The 18,443-nt window shown below is 55.3% G+C and overlaps 1 protein-coding gene across 2 annotated transcripts; it reads left to right on the top strand.

Annotated features, from left to right (window-relative positions):
• Positions 1–11,544: 11,544 nt before the first annotated feature.
• LOC107055553 (maestro heat-like repeat-containing protein family member 2B) lies at positions 11,545–18,339 on the top strand. 2 transcript variants are annotated; one of them, XM_040649716.1, is made up of 19 exons: positions 11,545–11,652; positions 11,843–12,002; positions 12,130–12,170; positions 12,409–12,550; positions 12,953–13,005; positions 13,326–13,433; positions 13,736–13,855; positions 14,055–14,177; positions 14,300–14,455; positions 14,677–14,799; positions 15,111–15,190; positions 15,608–15,743; positions 15,860–15,952; positions 16,352–16,438; positions 16,608–16,731; positions 16,934–17,043; positions 17,521–17,673; positions 17,930–18,091; positions 18,248–18,339. In XM_040649716.1, exons 2-18 carry the CDS (start codon positions 11,894–11,896, stop codon positions 18,077–18,079), a joined length of 1,908 nt encoding a protein of 635 aa, XP_040505650.1. In that variant the 5' UTR covers positions 11,545–11,652; positions 11,843–11,893; the 3' UTR covers positions 18,080–18,091; positions 18,248–18,339. The 2 variants fall into 2 exon arrangements, with proteins under 2 accessions (XP_040505650.1, XP_046759105.1); XM_046903149.1 differs by lacking the exons at positions 11,545–11,652; positions 11,843–12,002; positions 12,130–12,170; positions 12,953–13,005 and having other exon boundaries at positions 12,414–12,550.
• The last annotated feature ends 104 nt before the right edge of the window (positions 18,340–18,443 follow it).

Genomic DNA, 18,443 nt, shown 5'->3' with positions numbered 1-18,443 from the left:
ATTACCCCTTGTCCTATCACTGGATGTCACTGAGAAGAGCCTGGCTCCATCCTTCTGATGCACACCCTTTGCATATTTATAAATGTTAATGAGGCCACTTCTCAGTCTCCTCCAAGCTAAAGAGACCCAGCTCCGTCAGCCTTTCCTTGAAAGGGAGATGCTCCAGTCCCTTCATCATCTTTGTGGCTCTGCGCTGGATTCTCTCAAGCAGTTCCCTGTCCTTGAATGGAGGGGCCCAGAACTGGACGTAATACTGCAGATGCGGTCTCACCAGGGCAGAGTAGAGGGGGAGGAGAACCTTTTTCGGCCTACTAACCACACCCCTTCTCATACACCCCAGGATGCCATTGGCCTTCTTGCAGTGCTGGCTCATGGTCACCCTGCTGTCCACCAGAACCCCCGGGTCCCTTTTCCCTCGGCTGCTCTCCAACAGCTCCGTCCCCAACCTGTACTGGTGCCTGGTGTTGTTCTTGCCCAGATACAAGTCTCTACGCTTGCCCTTGCTGTATTTCATTTAATTTCTCTGTGCCCAACTCTCCAGCCTGTCTAGGTCTTGCTGGGTGGCAGCACAGCCTTCTAGCATGTCAGCCACTTCTCCCAGTTTTGTGTCATCAGCAAGCTTGCTAACGGTGCACTCTACTCCCTCACCCAAATCGCTGATGAATATATTGAATAGTACTGGTCCCAGTACCAACCCTTGAGGAACTCCACTAGGTACAAGTCTCCAGCTAGACTCACTCTGTCCCACTGACCACAGCTCTCTGGCTTCTTTCCTTCAGCGGGTTCACAGGCCACCTCACTGCTCAATCATCCAGACCACACTTCCTCAGTTTAGCTGCGGGGATGCCGTGGGAGATGGTGTCAAATGCTCTACTAAAATCAAGATAGACCACATCCACTGCCTTACCATCATCTATCCACCTGGTTACCTCTTCATAAAAAGCTATCAAGTTGGTCAAGCATGACTTCCCCTTGGTGCAGCCATGCTGACTGCCCCTAATGACCCTCTTATCCTTGATATGCCTAGAGGCAGTGCCAAGGATAAGTTTTTCCATCACCTTTCCAGGGATGGAGGTGAGGCTGATCAGTCTATAGTATCTTGTTCCCCGCAACTTACCAAAGATGTCGGAGAGTGGCCTAGCAATGACTTCTGCCAGCTCCCTCAGCACCCACAGGTGCATCACATCAGGACCATGGATGTCTAGGTTGCTTAATTGCTCCTTAACCCAGTCCTCAACAACTGAGGCAAACTCCTCCTTGATCCCGACTTCCTCTGGGGCCTCAGGGGTACAGGGCTCCTCAGGACAGCCTCCAGCAGTATAGACAGAGACAGAGAAAGCACTCAGTAACACTGTCTTCTCTGTATCTTCTGTCACTAGGGCAGTCGTGCGTGCGTGCGTGTGCGTGTCTGCACGCATGCACATGTGCACACCTGTTTGTGTGAGTGCGTGCGCCCAGTGGCAGCAAGGCTCAGACTTGCTCCCAGCTGCCCAGGGCCATGCAGCCCCTTAATGCCAACATCTATGCCATCCAGATACAGGCTGCCCGACTTTTGGAAAGAGATCCTGCTTTAACTCACTTTGAAAATGGTTCCACATAGTCGAGCTGTAATCCCTCTTGAAACCTCTTCCCATTCTCAGCTACAAAACTGTCCCCACCATGAGCTATGCCTTTTCACCAGTGATGAAGAAGAGCCTGCATACCGTGCTTGTAACAATCTGCACCCGCAGAGGTGACCTACTGTTGCTATTGCCACTGCCCACCACCTCACCGTGCTCACATCCACTGCTTGGTCGTCTTCAGTGCTCCGTGTGCGTCGATGAATGTCAGTGGGTGACATTTTTTCCACATGGAGGAGTTCAGTGACACACCTCTGCTTCACGTGCACTTCCACGTCAGACCCATTGTGTCAGACTGCCCCTCTGCTGCCATCTGTCGCACGGCAATAACGTCATGGAATACCGGTGGGAAGGTTTGGCCCCTACTGCCACACCACCAACATCTGCCTCTGACGTCATGGGCCAACACCATACAATGAGAGGCATTACTTTCAGAGCAGCCCTCAGAAAATGCATCAGATAATATAATAAGTAACAAAACTTATTTTATTTTTTTTTAATTTCTTTACTGTTTAATAAAGAGAACAGGCTTTAGATTGCACCTCTACACGTTCCATTTGAAAATCACCCAGTAATTTATGTATCACCCAGTATTTATGTCATTGGAAAATGGAGCTGCAAAGAAACAAAGAAGTGGATGAATTTTTGGCAGTCTTGAAACTTATTCTCTAATTCCTGTAGCAAAACAGAAAGCACAGCTGCGTATTTTTTGCGCTAGGGGCTGACCTGCAGGAGAGGAGCTCTGCAGAGAAGGACCTGGGTGTCCCGACGGACAGCAGGCTGGCCGTGAGCCTGCAGTGTGCCCTTGCGGCCAAGAAGGCCAATGGTATCCCGGGGCATGTTAAAAAGAGTGGGGCCAGCATCTTGAGGGGGGTGATCCAGGACGCTTTTCTGCTCAGCCTCCTGTAGGGAACTGCTTTTAGCAGGGGTGTTGGTCTCAATGATCTCCAGAGATTCCTTCCAACCTCTATGATTCTGAGATTGTATGAGAAAGAAACCACAAGAACCACGTGCTAATTGCATGGGATGGATTTAGCAGAGGCAATCCCTTTTCCACGGCAAAAGGAAGGTCTTAGCAGCAGTAATAGGCAGACAGTGCTGTCATACCAGAAGAGAACCAGTGAGCAATGCTTGCGGCCTGTGGGTGCTGGAGGCCTCCCTGTACCAGAAGGGTACAGGGTGTGAGCAGCCCCACAGCTTTTGTCATTATCCAAATAGAACTTCACAGTAATGCCAGAGGGGAACAGCAGCAGGGGACAACCCCACCACAATACAGAAGGCTTGCCACAGTGTTCTGCAGCACAGAACTTTCCTGCCCAAGTCTATTTCAGAGCTGTGCCGTGGCACTGCCTGAAGCTGAGCAAGGGCCATGGCACTCTGTGGCTGCCGGAGGAGAAGGACTGCCTCTGAGCACAGGGACAGCCCACTGTGTCAGAAGGGGCCCACGGTGCCAGAGAGACACAACTCGTAAACCAGAAGGAGGGACACAATACAGATGGCCACCAGTTACCGGCTTTCATTCCAGTTGGCAGTTGCTGGGATGCGCCTGGGGACTGTGGGTGACTGCAGGCAAAGGGTAATGAGGAAATCACAGAAACACGGGGGCTGGAAAAGACCTCAAGACAGCACTGAGTCTAACTCCTCTGCTAAAGCCGGAACCCTGTGGCAGGTCGCACAGCTAGCTGTCCAGATGCGTCTTGAATATCTCTGTAGGAGGAGACTCCACAACCTCTCCTGTTTCAGTGCTCCATCACCCTTACCACAAAGAAGTTCGTCTGCGTGTCAGTACAGAGCTTTCTACGTACAAGTTTTAGACCGTTACTCCTTGTGCTATCGCTACACACCATCGAGAAGAGCCTGGCCTCATCCATTTGCCTCCCACCTCCCTCGAGATCATAGAATCATAGAATAGTGTACACTTAAGAGAAGCTCTGCCTATGGATCGTGTTTGAGACAATGGAAATTTTATCACTTTCTTTGGGGAAACCAGAAGCAAGCCTGCCCTGTGGCAAAAAAAAAAAAAAAAAAAAAAAAACAAAAAAAAAAAACAGGACTCTGGGAACACTCTGAGTGCCCTGGAAGATCACAATCGTGTTTTCTGTGACTGAGTTGCCACAGAGCTTACTTGAAGGCTTGTAAGGATTACAGGGGAGGGAAGAACAGGCAGGGCATGTGAGAGAGAAAAGCATGTATGATCACAGTGAAAATTTACACTAACTAGCAAATGTCTCTCTACACTTACGCTACTATATTAATTTTAAAACAAAAACAAAATTAAAAGAGCTGTATTATTTAAAGAAATTTCCATCAAGTACTTCATCAATTGTCTTATGAGCACTTACGCTTGCAGCTTTAATCTGATTGTTCAGACAGCCCACATCCATCTAACAAAACATACACTACAAATATTATACAACGGTCTGGGTTGGAAGAAACTTTGAAGATCACCTAGTTATATGTATGTGAGCATGGTTCTGATGTTTCGGGAACCAGTGCTGGCTCATGGCCAACCTGTTGTCCATCAGAACACCCAGGTCCTTCTCTGCAGAGCTTATCTCCAGCAGGTCATCCCCTAACCTGTACTGATGCACGTGGTTATTCCTCCCCAGGCGCAAGACTCTGCACTTGCTCTTGTGAAATCTCATCAGGTTCCTCTCTACCCACATCTCCAGTCTGTCCAGGTCTGGTTGAATGGTAGCAAAGCCTTCCAGTGTGTCAGCCACTCCTCCCAGCTCTGTATCCTCAGCAAACTCGCTGAGGGTGGACTCCATCCCTTCACCTAGGTCACTGATGAAGATGTTGAACAAGATCGGATCCAGTACCAACCCCCGGGGAACACCAGTGGTCACAGGCCTCCAACCAGACTCCACACCACTGATGGCAACCTTCTGAGCTCCGCCAGTCAACCAGTTGTCAATTCACCCATCATCCACTCATCTAACCCCACACTTTCTAAGTTTCATAAAGAGAATGGTGTGAAATACGGTGTCAAATGCCTTGCTGAAGTCAAGGCACACAACATCCACTGTCGGGTTGGTTAAGCATGACTTCCCTTGGTAGATCCATGTTGACTGCGCCCGATAGCCTTCTTCTCTTCCAATTGCTTGGAGAGGGTATCCAGAGCAGTGGATAAAAGTATGTCCACTGATCTCAGGATCTCCTCCAATCACTGTGGGGGATGGGAGAAAGCCAGGAAGCTTTGCAGCAAGCAGGCCCCGGGGGGTTCTTCCAAAGAGGTTTCTTCCCCTCTCGGGGAATTCCTCCATGTCACGGAGTTATCTAGATCCATCCGTGTCTGTGACAGGGAAACAGCAGGCCCGCCGGCCCACCGGCTCAAAAAGGGAAAGGGAGTGTGTAGGGAGATGGGAGCTGGGTCCAAAGACAGAACAGTGGCAACCATCTAAGGAATACAGTTGTTTTCATATAAAGTAAATTTTACTAAATATGAGATCAGAATGCAAGATAACACAATATAGTACAATATAATTGGAATTGAGACTAATAAATCAAATAAAATGAGAGAGAGTCCAAAACCAAAGGCCTTGCTCGGAATTGAAGGTGAAACAGCTGGGGAGCACAACCGCACACTGCCAGGCAGTGAGAGAAAGAGAGCAAGTCCTGTGACCTGGGGGTCTTATCTTCCCCTCTGAACGCAAAGTCCTCTGGGGTATGTAGTTCTTGCTCTCTTCTGAGAACCAGGTATCCGGAAAGTTGTCAGTCCACAGAACCCTTGTCAGTCCCATTAACTCTTTAATTCCCCATGCTTTTCATGATGTTATGATGTGGAATAGTGATAACAAAAATCATAAAACCATGACACTCTGTCAAAGATTTCTTTTCTTTGGCAGTTCTTCTCCCCAGTCCTTAGTTTAGTGAGGGCCTTTTATCCCCAGTTTCTCAGATTTTGGTCTTCTTCTTCTTTTCTCTCTGTTAGCATTGCACACCTGCCCCAACACATAAGCCAGCAGGGAGTGGAGCCTGCGTTGCCACGCGCGAGCATTATCACCTTTTGCAGTGGTCAGCTCTTTCAAGCCACACCCCCTGAACAAGACTGCTGGTCCTTCTGCTTATCTTTACAGTCATAAGCAGAAGTATTGTGGCGCGGTGACGCCCACCACTTGCCCCCCCTAGATAATTCACGGTTGTCAGTTAGAGTCTTATCACAAGAAAGGCCTCACAAAGCAAACTTTGAGCCAAAAAAAAAAAAACCAAAACAGTTTTGTCTTCCACAACTGATCTTAAGCTCGGAAGAAGCGGAGTTAAAGGGCCAATGAGCTCTCAGGGGCCCCCTTACCTTCTAACACACTAGCCCGTGGGATACCTTCAAGTAGGCTCTCCTGAAGTCCAGGGTAGCACTCCTACTTATTGCTTTGATTCTTCCACACAAGATCTTGAACGCCACTACCTCATGATTGCTGCATCCCAACCTCCTCCTAATCAGGTGGCCTGTAGCACACACCCACAACAGTGTCACCTATGTTAGCCCGTCCCTTAATTCTTACCCACAAGCTATCCACTTCTTCATCATCCCCCCCCCCCACCCCCCCCTCCCACAGTGGAGCTCAATGCATTCTAGCAGTTTCTCACATAAAGAGCAAGTCCCCCACCTCACCTTGCCTTGCCACCCACAACAGCATGCCACTTGTGTGAGCTGTCCCACCATGTCTCTGGGATTGCAATGAGATCACATCCTTGTAAGCACGCACGGATCTCTAGTTCTTTTTGTTTATTCCCCATGTGGTGTGCATTGCTATACGGGCACTGTAGGGAAGCAGAGGGTGCAGGTATCTCTAGAGGGATGCAGGAAGGTTTAAGCCGGGCTCTTGGCAATGTTATTTTCTCTGAAGAGTCCTCGCAACTACTGGAATCCTACTGGACAACTGGGAGGTTTTTCTACACAGTTTACTAAAAAAGACAGCATTCCCAGGCCCTTCTCTGTCACAAGGAACTCCATCCCCTTCCTCCATCAAGTCTTGTTTAACGCTCTGGTAAGCAGCCCAGCCAGCTTGCTCACCAGAGCACTTTGGCCCCAGCTACTCAGTCGCATTCCGTCTCATGCTCACACCTGGTCTCTCAAAGCCGTGCCCAAGATCAGGGTACACAAAACCTCGATCCCGACACCATCCCCTCAGCCAGTAATTTACCTCCTCTGTCCTCCTCCTTCCTTCTGGGACCCAGTCACCAGTCAGGAGGACAGAGGAGAACCCTCCTGGGAGCTCAGGAGGACAGAGGGGAACAGTCCTGGCTCTCCCGATCCCTTTAGCGTCTTTCCAAGGGATGCAAAGTCCCTTTCTGATGTTCTGCCATTTTCTCATGGCATCCTCCCATGACCCTACTTGAATGACAGCAAGTGGACGGTGGTCTTGTTTGATCACATGTGGTGGAGTCTCCTTAACGTCTCTGACACGTGCCCCCACAAGGCAGCAAAGCTCTCTGGAGAGGTTGTCTGGGCAGCAAATGGGGGCTGCAGTGCCTCCTTGTATGGAGTCCCCAGTCACTAAGACAATGCTGAGCAATGGCACCTGGCAGCTGCTGCCTGGCAGGGGCTCTCCCTCACCCCATCACCTGAGGTGATTCCCTGATCCAGCACAGAACACGTCCACCCCAGAGCTGAGTGCGTCACAAAAACGTGCTGTGTTCTGGGGCCTGCAAGGTTGCCCTGCATGCTGGCTGGTCCCTAGCCCAGGGCACGTCATTCTCTGTGAGGTGACACTCCTCGCTGTGATGTCACAGTGGCTGCCTCTTCCACCCCTGTGGCAGCGGTGGGAGCGGTGGCTCAGTCTCTTGCGAGAGGCGCAGGAAGAGGACCCAGAGAGAGCATTGTGTCTACCTGGAGATTTCCTGCTGTGATGGAGCGGCTGAGAGCCCTTCGAGGTGAGGTCCCTCCACCTCTCTGGACACCATGATGCTGCCCGAGCACGTGTGCCACCAACGCCTGTTTAGGGCATGCCATTAGCACTGTCCTTGCTCTGCTGAGTGCAGCCGCCCACCGTGGTTTCCCCGGTATCTCAGCAAGGGGAAGGCTCTCTCCCCTCTCCGTGCCGACCACACATGTGCCGGCACAGCCCACCCCACGCTGTGGGAGGGGCTGGGTTCCTCCCTGAGCTGGCCGGATGCTCGGCCCTGGCTCCAAGCAACACCAGTGGCAGCTGCTCTGCTCTTTCCTTCCAGGTCTCTTTGCCTGTGTGGGCTGCGTGCCCAGAGGTACACGTCGCAGGGCCAGAGGCAGGGTGGCAAGCCCTGTCCCCCCCTGTGCCGTGACTTTGCTGCTGCAGCGCCTGCAAGACAAGGAGGTGAGATGGGGACATCCAACCATCAGTCCTTGCCCTGCCCCAGTGCCACGGCCCTGTGGGTGCCAGGCCCTGGCAGCACATCGGCATAGCGATGGGTGGCAGCGGGCGGCTCCCCGGGAACAAGGGCAAAGCAAAACGTGACTGATCCCTGTCCCCAGGGTGACCGAGCGCAGGCGTACTGCGAGCTGGAGCACGTCCTGCGGGAAGGTGACAGCCGCCCGCCGTGCGGAGTGGTGAACCGGCTGCTGGCTGAGGTGTCCCAGGACCTGACGGCAGCCCAGGTGAGGGGTCACTCCCAAAGGCGGCAAAGGGAGCCGCCTGCCCGCGCTGGTGTTCTGCTGGCGGACAGCAGGGGCTTAGCCCTTCCAAGGGAAGGCCTCAGGCAGTCTCCTGTGCCGCGTGTCACCAGTCACTCTTTTTCAGGGCGTGCCTGACAGCGTGAGGATGGCTGCCAGCGATGTCCTGGTGGCTCTGGCCCGGACTCACTTCAGCTTGGTGATGGCCGAGCTCCAGGGCCACCTGAAGGCCGTGGGGGAGATGTCCAAGGAGTTTGTGCTCCTCACCCTGAGCAAACTGTTCACCAGCTACGGTAGAGTGCCCTCAGCCTCCTGAAGGGGTCTCTCCCCTCTGCGCGTGATCTGCGTTGAGCTGGGGGATGCAGGGCTGCAGCCCCTCCTCCCTCGCTGCCGGGGCTCTGACCATGGCCTTCTCCTTCCCTTCTGCAGCTCCACAGTGCATCCCCTTCGTGTGGCTGATGCTGGCCGGCCTGCGCAGTGTGGTGGGCTGGGTGAGAGGCGGCCGGACCCTGCGCATTGCTTGTGCTGGTGAGTGCCGGCCCAGAGCAGGAGGGGCTTGGGGCAGTCCTTGCACCTCGCCCTGCTGCAGATTCTCACAGGTTCCCTTTTCTCTCAATCTCTCATCCTTTTTTTTTTCCTTCTTTTTTTTTTTTTTCCAATTTTATTTTTTTTAATGAATTATTCATTTGTTTTTTGTTTTGTTTTTTTTTCAGTTGTGAAACAGTGGCTGGAAGGAGTCAAGGTTCACTTGTGCTCTGGAAAGCAATGCCCCTGGCCTGCCATGGAGATCGAACAGATCCACCAGAATCTTTCCCAGCTCTTCTTCTCTGTGCTGAGGAACTGGCAGGACTGCAAGGAGGAAAAGGTGAGCAGTGCTGCATTCCCAGCCCGGGATGGCAGCGGGGACATCCGTGTCGGCAGCTCTGTCTGTGCCCAGCGGGCTGAGAGCAGAAGGGTGATGAGAAGGAGCGGGCTGGCTCTGCAAAGGGCCCCAAACTGGCTTTGTGCTTTGGGGCTGGATCTCCCTGCCAGGAAGCAGCCCCATGTCACAACATTGTGGCAGGAATAGCTGGGGATGAAGGTGTGGGGAAAAGCTCCCTGCCCTCCAGAGAGAGCCCACCTCCTACTGGGCACTGGGGGTATGGGAAAGGGGAAGGGAAAGAGAAAGCCCTCCTGTAGGAAGGGCAGACCTTCGGTCTTTGACGCTGGGCCTCTGCCATCCCTCTCCAGGACAAACAGGCGGTCCTCGGGGCTGTGGCTGCCATGATGGCTGTCCTCCTTCGAGAAGAGCTGTGCCGAGAGCACGTTTGGGAGCAGCTCCTCTGGCTCGTGCACCCATATCAGGAGGTCCAAGACACCTGCAGGGTGACCAAGGTGAGACGTTTTGCAGGGCTCAGTGTGGATGTGGGGCTCGTGCAAGTGCCACGAGGGGTCAGTGGGACGCAGGGAGGAGGCCAGGAGCCCTTGGAGAAAGACAGAATAGGTGTCCAAGGGAGGACTGAGGCTTCCTGAGCTCTTCAGTCAAGGAAGGAACAACCCGGACAGGAGCCAGAAGGGAGCCAGGAGTCACCGGGGCCCACCTCCTGGGGCTGAGAGGCTTCACCAGCACCACCGCTGTGGGGCTCTGGTGCCTGAGGAGCTCTGTGCTAACAACCAGGGGGACCACGTCCAGTTGCATCTGATGGGGGAGAAGAGGGCTGCTGGGTGGGAAGTGCCTGCAACCGATGCCCAAACAGGGCTCGGTTGAGAGCAGAGGGACTCTCTTGGTGCTGCTGGGAGGCGGGGACAGAGCAGAACGCCTGTGCGGGAGCTCTCCCAGCAGACAAACCATTGGGAATCAGTTTCTCTGCTCCCAAGTGGCTAGAGGTGGCTTCAGCCCTTTCTTCCTCTCCTGGTCTCTTGCAGAGCCTCAGTGTCTTCCTGGAGGCCTTAGAGGGAGTTCCATCTGTCATCCCTAAGGACAAGTTTCTGGCCATCACCAGCGCCGTGTTCTACCAGGTAAGGGGAGCCTATCCTTGCGCCCAAAGCAGCTTCCCTCTTGGCTAAGTCTCAGGAGGACTGCAAAGCTCCGAGCCTCTGCCGGCTGCTCAGCCTTAGCTCCTGCATGCCCGTGGCTGCTCCAGAGCCGTGTGTGTGCCCCCAGGGATGCTGTGGGTCAGGCTGTGTTTTGTCTGCATGTCCTCTCACTGAGAGTGCCAAGGGAGATGAGAGCTGGCAGCAAAGTTTCTTTTCTATCCTCAATACTGATACAATTTTCTCCAACGGACCTTGTTCCCACAGCTCTCTGATGACACCAAGGAGCACAGCGAGGCGGACAGAGCAGAGCTGACCCACTGCATCCTGCTGCAGGGTAAGGAGAGGAGCCTTGGCGATACTTGGCAGTGCCCTGGCCGAAACCTCTCTCACAAACCTCCGGAATGGGTGCGAGTTTCTTGCTAACACAGTGTGGGATTTCCTCCCCGCAGCCCGGATCTGCCCAGAGGAAACGGTCCAGTTTCTGCAGTCACAGCTGGGCGCTGACAGGGAGGCTGGATGCGTGGCAGCCCTGGGTCTGCTCGCTGCTCTGGCTCGCTCTGATGGTCAGTACCACAGGTCGGGACTTCCAGGGATCCCTTTTGCCATCTGGGCTGTGCCTCCATGCATGCTTCTGCGCATCTCTTGCAGAGCCCATGATGACAGAGAAGCTGCCCCAGGTTGTGGAGGCTGTGCAGTGTCTGTGCAGCGACCCCAGGATCCAGGTGAGCTGATTTGGGAAAGGAAAGCGCTGTCGGGGTGGTGATGCTGCTGCCAACACAGGCAGGGCTGGGGTGCCCAGGGAGGTGCTGGGGCACTGTCCACATGGTTGCGATGGCTCCTGTGGGGAGAGCAGGCAGAGTGGAGCGGTCGGGTCCCTGTGCAGTGCATGGAAAGTGCACAGGCCTGGTGCTAAGGCCTGGCCCTCACCTGAGGAGCCAAGGCTTCTCCTCTGCTCTTGTTGTCTCTGCTCATGCCCAAAGGGCTGCCCCAGTGAGCACGTGGCTTCCCTTTGCCTTCTGAGCAGGAAAATCAAACCCACAATTGACTCCTGACAGGTGAGGAGGGCCATTCTGCACTTCATCAAGGATGTGCTCAGTGCTAACGCCCGGAGCTGCTCAGCCTGGGATGTGGTGGGGCACATCTTCAGTGAGTTCAGCCGCACCACGGGAAGAAGGGTAAGGACACCGGGCAGCAGCTTCCTTTGGAAGACCCGTGCTGCTCAGAGGCTGGCACAGAAGCACTGGTGGGGCCACACCTGAGCCTCCTGAGAGGCTCCTGAGAACTCAGAGTAACCGGTGTTCCCACAACACTGTTGTGCAGGCAGCCGGAGACCTTTCTGCCCAGGAAGCCCAGGAAGAAGGAGCTCTCCAAGAGCTGTGTATGGACATCCTGGGGTCACTGGATGTCTCTGCGAGCGGGATGAGCAAAGTGAGTCACAATCTGACCTGCTGCCACTCCTTGCCTTCACACCAGCGTGTTCCTCATCCCATTCCAACACCCCCGGTCTCTCCTCCAATGTGCTCTAAAACACACAAGACTCAGGGAAATTCACAGAGTCCTCTTCATCTCTGAGCGGAGGCAGGAAAGCTGACACGCTCAACCGCCTCGTTCCCTACAGCTCCTGTGGCCCCGGCTGCTGCTGTACGTGGTGCCAGCCTAGTACACCGGCATGCTGATCCCAGTCTCTCGCTGTGTCCAAGCACTGGCTGAGAGAGGGGACCTGATGGTGCGGGAGATAGAAGACCTGGATCCCCATTTCCTCAGCTCCATGTTTCAAGGTAGGAGCAGAAACTCCCCCAGTGAGCTCTGTTGACCCGTGACGGCACCAAGAATGGACAGCGGAGGTGCACGTGGGGGAGCACAGCGTGTCTCGGCATCTCACTCAGCACTTCATTCTCCCCACAGGCCCACTGCTGACTCCCCAGACACTGCTGGCACGCCTGCTGGTGAGTAGATGCTCCAGAGGCCGGTGCTGTGAGCCCCGAGGAGGAAGCAGCATGGCCGAGCATGCCAGCACCTGCCTCACCCATGGGGATGCCATTCTCTTCCCGGGCTTGCAGCACCACGGGCAAAGTTGCTGGCTGCTCCTTGCCTGCCAGGGCAGAGCCAAGCTGCGCTTCCCTCCTGGGAGACGCTGCTGCTCTTGCTGCAGAAGTGACCCTGCTTCTCCTTGCTCTCACTCAGGTGGTGGCAGGGAGCCCTTTTGCAGGCAGCGAACTCCAGGCCGCTGCCTTGCTCCTCATGCTGAGCCTCCACGGCAAAATCCACAGAGCTGTGGGGGCCATGTGGGCTGCTGAGATCCCCCTGCTGCTGCAGTGCCTCAAAGGTAAAGTGCTGGTGGGGAGGGAGGGGCGGAGGCAGGGAAGGGGGGGGGAGTGAAAATGGAGCTCTGCAGCGTGGCAGAAGGGGAAGCATTGCCTGCAGCCCAGCACTTGCTCTGCTGCTGTTCCCATTCCAGGGAGACAGCGCTGAGGCCCGGGGACCTTTCCCCCTGGGGATCTGCCCATTCCAGGGCACAGATGGGCCCTTCACGTCCCCTCAGATAGCAGTCTTGGAGCAGTTCTGTGTTCCTGCTGGGACAGTGTTTGTGGGGAGGGACAGGCCATTGCGTAGGGTGTGCAGGTCCCAGTTTGGCAGTGCCGAGTGCCCAGGCAAACCAGGTTTGCAGCAGCTCTTCCTTTGTGGCTTGATCCCAAGCAAGGGTCTTTTGCTTCTTGTTGCTGTGCAGGGAAAGATGAGAGCTTCCCGGACTCTGCAGAGTGGGAGCAGCGCCTCCTAGAGGTACAGCATTGCCAGAAGGCAGGGTGCAGAGAAGTGTCTGCCTGTCTCAAGGAGCCCCGTTGCCATACGGGACAGGAACAGCCTCTCAAATGCTGCTGTGGAGCGGCCGCACGCCTCTGTGGTGCTGCCTCTTCCTCTTTGTCCCAAGCGCAAGGGGGGGTCCTAGGAGAAGAGCAGCAGGCGGCTATGAGGGAGGGAATGCTGGGGGGAGCTGGGAGAGGGACTGCTCTTCCAGTCACCTCTCCCCAGAAGACTGCGGCGATGTGGGAATGTGGGAAGAGGCAAAGGGCAAGGAAACATTGGCTTCTGTTCTCCAACAGTTCCTGAGGGCGTCATTGGCTACCATGGAGGATGAGGCCTGGACCAAGGGCCTGAGCTGCGAGCTGAGCCGGTGGCTGAGCAGCTCTCCCAGCAGCTCTGGAGAAAAGGTGGGTTCCCCCCGGCTCTACCCAGCGGTGCAGCCGCAGGTGCCCAACTGGGGCAGGGGCTGCGGGTGGTGCTCTGCTCACATGGGCTGCTCACGCTGCTTCCCTGGCCCGTGCCCCCCAGAGGGCCTTTCCCTGCAAACTGCCTGGGGGTGGCTAAAGCTCGGCCCTGCACCTGCTCTCAGCGTCTCCCAGGGAGCGTGGGTCCTTCCCACCTGGCCCTCTCCCAGCAGGTCAGGCTGCTGCCACATCTCAGCTTCTTCCTTCCCTTCCCTTCCCATCCCTTCTCTTCCCTTCCCATGCAGTCCTTCCTGTACAAGGCTCTGGGGACAGTGCTGGGAGCTTGTAAGGAAGTCCTCCACATCCAAGAGAAGCTCCTGCAACACCTGGAGGAAGCAAATGCAGAGGAGCCTTCTGAGGCCCAGGTGAGGTCTCCTCCCAGCCAGCTTCTGCCAGCATCCCCGCTCTGTCCCTGGGGCAGAGCGCTTCTCCGTGGCCCTGCTCCGGGCCTTTGGATCTCCTCACTGCTGCTGTTTCCCTCAGGCGAGGACCAGCCCGGCCACTGTGGCTGGCCGTACCAGTAGGTTCAGGCCTGCGCCAACTGCCCCTTGTTCTTTTGTGCAGGGAATGATCTCTCTTCTCAGCCATGCTGCTGAGAGCAACTTCCACACAGTCCTGGACACGCTCACCACATTTGCGTCCAGGCTGTGCAGAGGCCAGAAGGGAAGGATTTCCAGACGCAAGAAGGTGAAGCGTTACGCATTTCCATCTTGGCTTTCTGCTGCCTTATTTTCACTTGGGAGCCCAGGTGCATCGCGGGGCACCGGGGGCTGCTGAGCGAGTGTCTCAAGGCATTTCTTCCCACACAGATGGAGCTGGACAGTAGAAGAGCTCAGGCCACCCGCAGCGCTCTCATCCGTGCCCATGGCAGCTTGGCACTGCGTGCCTCCAAAGAACAGCTGCTTGCCTGCCTGGAGGGAGACATCGTGGGCAACATCCTGCTGCTCTACAGCTGCAGCTGCCGGGTGAGAGCTTGTAGCGTGCCAGGCTGTCTGAGCACCCAGCTGCAGCCCCTCCACGTGGGGGGATGCTGAGATGGGCCTTCTCTTTCCAAAAGTCCCTCGGGGACTGGTTTGTGCTCAGATGAAGATGCAAGCCCTTCCCTTAGCGTTGCCCCCACGTGTTCCCCTTGCAGCCCTTGGCCCTTCCCGCAGTTGAAAGAATGTTCTTCTCTCTTGGGCCTCAGGACCTGCAGAACACGCTTGCGCTGCTGCAGAGCATCACAGACTTCAGCTCTGCCTTCCAAGCAGCGGGTGACTCTGCCTGCTTTAACCCCTCCTTGAAGGGCAAGCTGCTGGAGATCCTGACGGTGAGTGCCTAGAGCCAGGGCTGTCTGCAGCGGAGTTTTGGGCTGTGCTACGAGGCTCAATTCCCCGGAGCCATACAGGTGTCCCTCAGCCACACGTCTCCAGCTGGTGGGGACCTTGGGTGCTGGCAGGCAGCGGCTGGGCAGCAGGCGAGGTCCACCAGCTGTGCAGCTGCTGCATCCTGCACTGCCTCCGTGGGAAATGCGCGAGTGATGGGGCCGTTGTGTGGCAGTTGTGTCTGCCTGTGGGTCTGGCGGAAGAACTCTCGCTTTGCCCCTTGCCCACTTTGACCGTGTCTCTCTGGGACTTGCAGGACTTGCTGAAGAAGTATTGCTTGGGCACCCCAGTCTCCCCAGTGCCCCTCAAGGTGGTTCTGGCCCTGGAGCAGTTGAGGTAAGGGTGGGAGCCTCTGGGGTTGCAAGGCAGGATGGTGGATCCCCTTCTGGGTAGCTCCCGAAGGCCTGGAGGGGGCAGGGGGTAGGGAGTCACTTCTACAGGAGAGATGGCTGGGCTGCTGTGCCCAGCGAAGCTGAGGTTCTGGGAGGGAGAAAGGCCCTGGTGCTCCCGTCCCCTGGCAGGGAAGAGAAGGGAGACCTGGTGTCTCCTTCCCTTCAGAGCAGGAGGTGGTTCACTGATGCCGAGGAGGAGGTGGGTGATGCTGGAACTGAAGACAGTGCTCAGCAGCTCAGGCTGGGGATGTTGACTTTGCAGCTGTTCCGTTAGAAGAAACTCTGATGTTGTCTGAACCAGCCTGGAGAGCCCTGCTAAAGGCCCTGTCTGCTTTCTCTTCCTTTTTTTTTGTCCTGTCAGCAAGCTGAAGCCTTCCTTAGGAAGCAAAGACATGTGTGACATGCTGATTTTGTGCTGCAAGATTATTGTGACGCACCCTTCAGCGGAGATGATGCTGAAGATCAGGAAGTCCCAGCAAGCAGCTCAGTACCTGCAGGTAACCTGCCGTGACTTTCACAGCCACCTCTCGGTTGGAGCCCTTCCTCGGCACACACAACCTATGCTCTGGCAGCAACCATGGTGCCACAGCTCAATCCCCTCTTCTGCTTTCAGCTTCTGCAAACATCACTGAAAGCTCTGGGCCGGCTCATGGTGGTCCTGCTCGAGACAGAGACCACCAGTGGCTTCTTTCAGAACATAGTCCATGTGAGTACATGTGGGTCAAGGGAGGAAGCAAGCATGGTGCCTGTCGATAGCGGAGACAGAGGTCTGGGGACTGAGAGGACAACGAGAGGGGACCTCTTGCTGACATGCCAGCTCACTGCAAGCTCAGAAATGGGCAGAGAAATGGGCCCTGCAAGGGGAAAGGCAGGAGCCAGCCCCTGGCAGGCCACAGCCAAGGAAAAGCTCCTGGGTTAGGAGGCCGGAGTGTCTGCAAAGAGCAGGGGCAGCAGTGCCGGTGCTCAGCGAGGTGGGGGGCTGCGTGGAGCCACAGGGCAGGCCCTGAGGGAAAGTGCTGGGAAATGAGGGACTGGGAGAGGGATGGCATGAAGGGAAAGAAAAGATGTCCGCAGTGATACGGATGCTCTGTCCCACGTCCTGCAGAGATCAATGACGTCAGGCAACACGTGGGAGCGCAAGAGGGCCCTGCAGACCTGCTCCCAGCTGCTGGCTGTTTGTGAAGAGCGTGGAGTGAGTAAAGAGCCCCACCACATGCCCCTGCTCCCTCCCCAGTGCCCCTGAGCTCGCTCCACTCAGTTGTGCATGCTGTGACACCCACCCCGTGGGGAAGGCACAGGCGGGAGAAGGTAGGGAGAGCTGGGGCTGCCTACAGCTTTTTTCCTGCCTCTCATCCCTGCAGAGAGGAGATGCCTGCAAGCACTTTGGCTCCTTGGTGGGATTGCTGGTGCCTCTGACGTGTGACCCCATGCCCACCTCCCGCCAGTTGGCTGTCACCTGTCTGAGCTCCCTTCTCCGAATCCAAGGTGAGTAGAGCGGGCGTGCACCAGCCCTCTGCTCTCCTCCGCAGCACTACCAGAACCCCACGGGCTGGGCCCAGTTTACAGGAGGGAGAGGCACCGTGCGCCGCTCTCTTCTCCTCTCCACCCTGGCCTCTGTCTCTCCCCTGTGGAAAGCGGTTCCGTTTCCAGAAGCATGACTTCCCTTTTCTCCCTGTGCTCTTTCCAGCCAAGGCGACCAACGGAGTCATCCAGACAGGAGACATCGGGAGCCTGTGTGAGGGGCTGAATGACCGCAGCACCGTCTGTCAGCTCCAGACCTCTTCCAAAATCGCGCGGGTAAGTGGACCCAAAAAGGGGTGGTGCGATCTCAGTGCGTAGGCTTTTGCACGTCCCTCTGCTGCCCCCAGCCTCTCACACCGTTTCCAGAATGAGCTGTCACCCTGAGATCACTTTTCTCAGCAAGGAGCAGGAGGCACTGAGCTATGTCTGACCTTAAGGCACCCCACGCAAGGAGCTGATTCTATGACACGTGTGTGTGTGACTGTGTGTGTGTGTGACTGTGTGTGCGCGCGTGTGACTGTGGCTGCTGGGAGGTAGGCTTTGCATGTAAGCAAACAGCATGGGTGGAGAAGCTGAGAGAAGGCTCAACCACCTTATGTATGAGCAGCACAGTAAGGACAGCAGGAGCGTTGTGATTGCCACCTGAATGACTGGCAAGCTGCTGAACTAAGAATGCCCTCAAGACTGCTTTATGTTTGGAAGAGCTGCTGCAGAGCAGTGATGGGATCTCTCCTGCTTCTCATTTCTCTGCAGATTGTATGCAGAAGCTTCTCCCTGGAACACACCATAGATTTCATGATGGCCATCAAGGACACCTTCCGGAAGGCCAAAGGAATGCGTGTGCGTGCTGCTGGGAAGTGGATGATCACCTTTCTGCAGATGCATGGAAAGGACATCTGTCGGGATGTAAGAGACTTTCTTCCACGAGCCTTGGACTTTTGTTGGCTGTTGCACTATACCTTGTGCCGTTTGCCTCTTGTGCTAAAGAAGCACAGCCTGAGCGCAGAGCCAGGGCTTGGACAGGGTGACCGGTGTGAAATGTAGGCTTAGGCCTTGGCGGCATGTCAAGGGAGCAGGCACCGTTCATGTGCTGAATGTCCATGATTAGGTCCTGCAGAGTCAAGGATGCAGCAAGTCATTCTTTCTCCCCTTCTTCTTTCAGCTTGATCTTTCACCGATCATCTACATCCTGCGCAGCTGCATGTCGTCCCTGCAGCACAGCACGAACACGCCATTCCTGTGCCAGGCGGTGGCCATCCTCACCCGCTGTCACACAGACATCACAATTGACAGCTTCTTCCACAGGCGTTGAGCCCACAGACAGGTATTGGCACTCCTGCCTTTGCTATTGTTGCTGTCCCAGTTGTAGCTTGCCCCTGCCAGAGGGTTCCTGGGAGGAAGCAGCTTTCCTTTTTTCCTCTCAAAGTCTGTTTGAGTTGAAAATCACTCCAGTCATGACTTGAGACTCTCCTTTTTCTAGCAAGACATGGAGGAGAATATGAGAGTTTTTTCATCAGTGGTGCAGCAGGGAGAAGAAAGAAAGGAAAAGCAAAGCAAAGCAAAGCAAAGCAACGCAAAGCAAAGGCAAAGCAAGGAAAAGAGGAGAGAAGAGAAGAGAAGCTGAGGTAGAAGAGGAAGAGAAGCCAGAAGAGAAGAGAAAGAGAAGAGTAAGAGAA

Source organism: Gallus gallus, chromosome 1 (genome assembly GCF_016699485.2).
Source record: "Gallus gallus isolate bGalGal1 chromosome 1, bGalGal1.mat.broiler.GRCg7b, whole genome shotgun sequence".
Taxonomy (NCBI): domain Eukaryota; kingdom Metazoa; phylum Chordata; class Aves; order Galliformes; family Phasianidae; genus Gallus; species Gallus gallus.
Note: the sequence above shows the minus strand (reverse complement) of the source record. Positions and strands in the feature narration are given on the sequence as shown.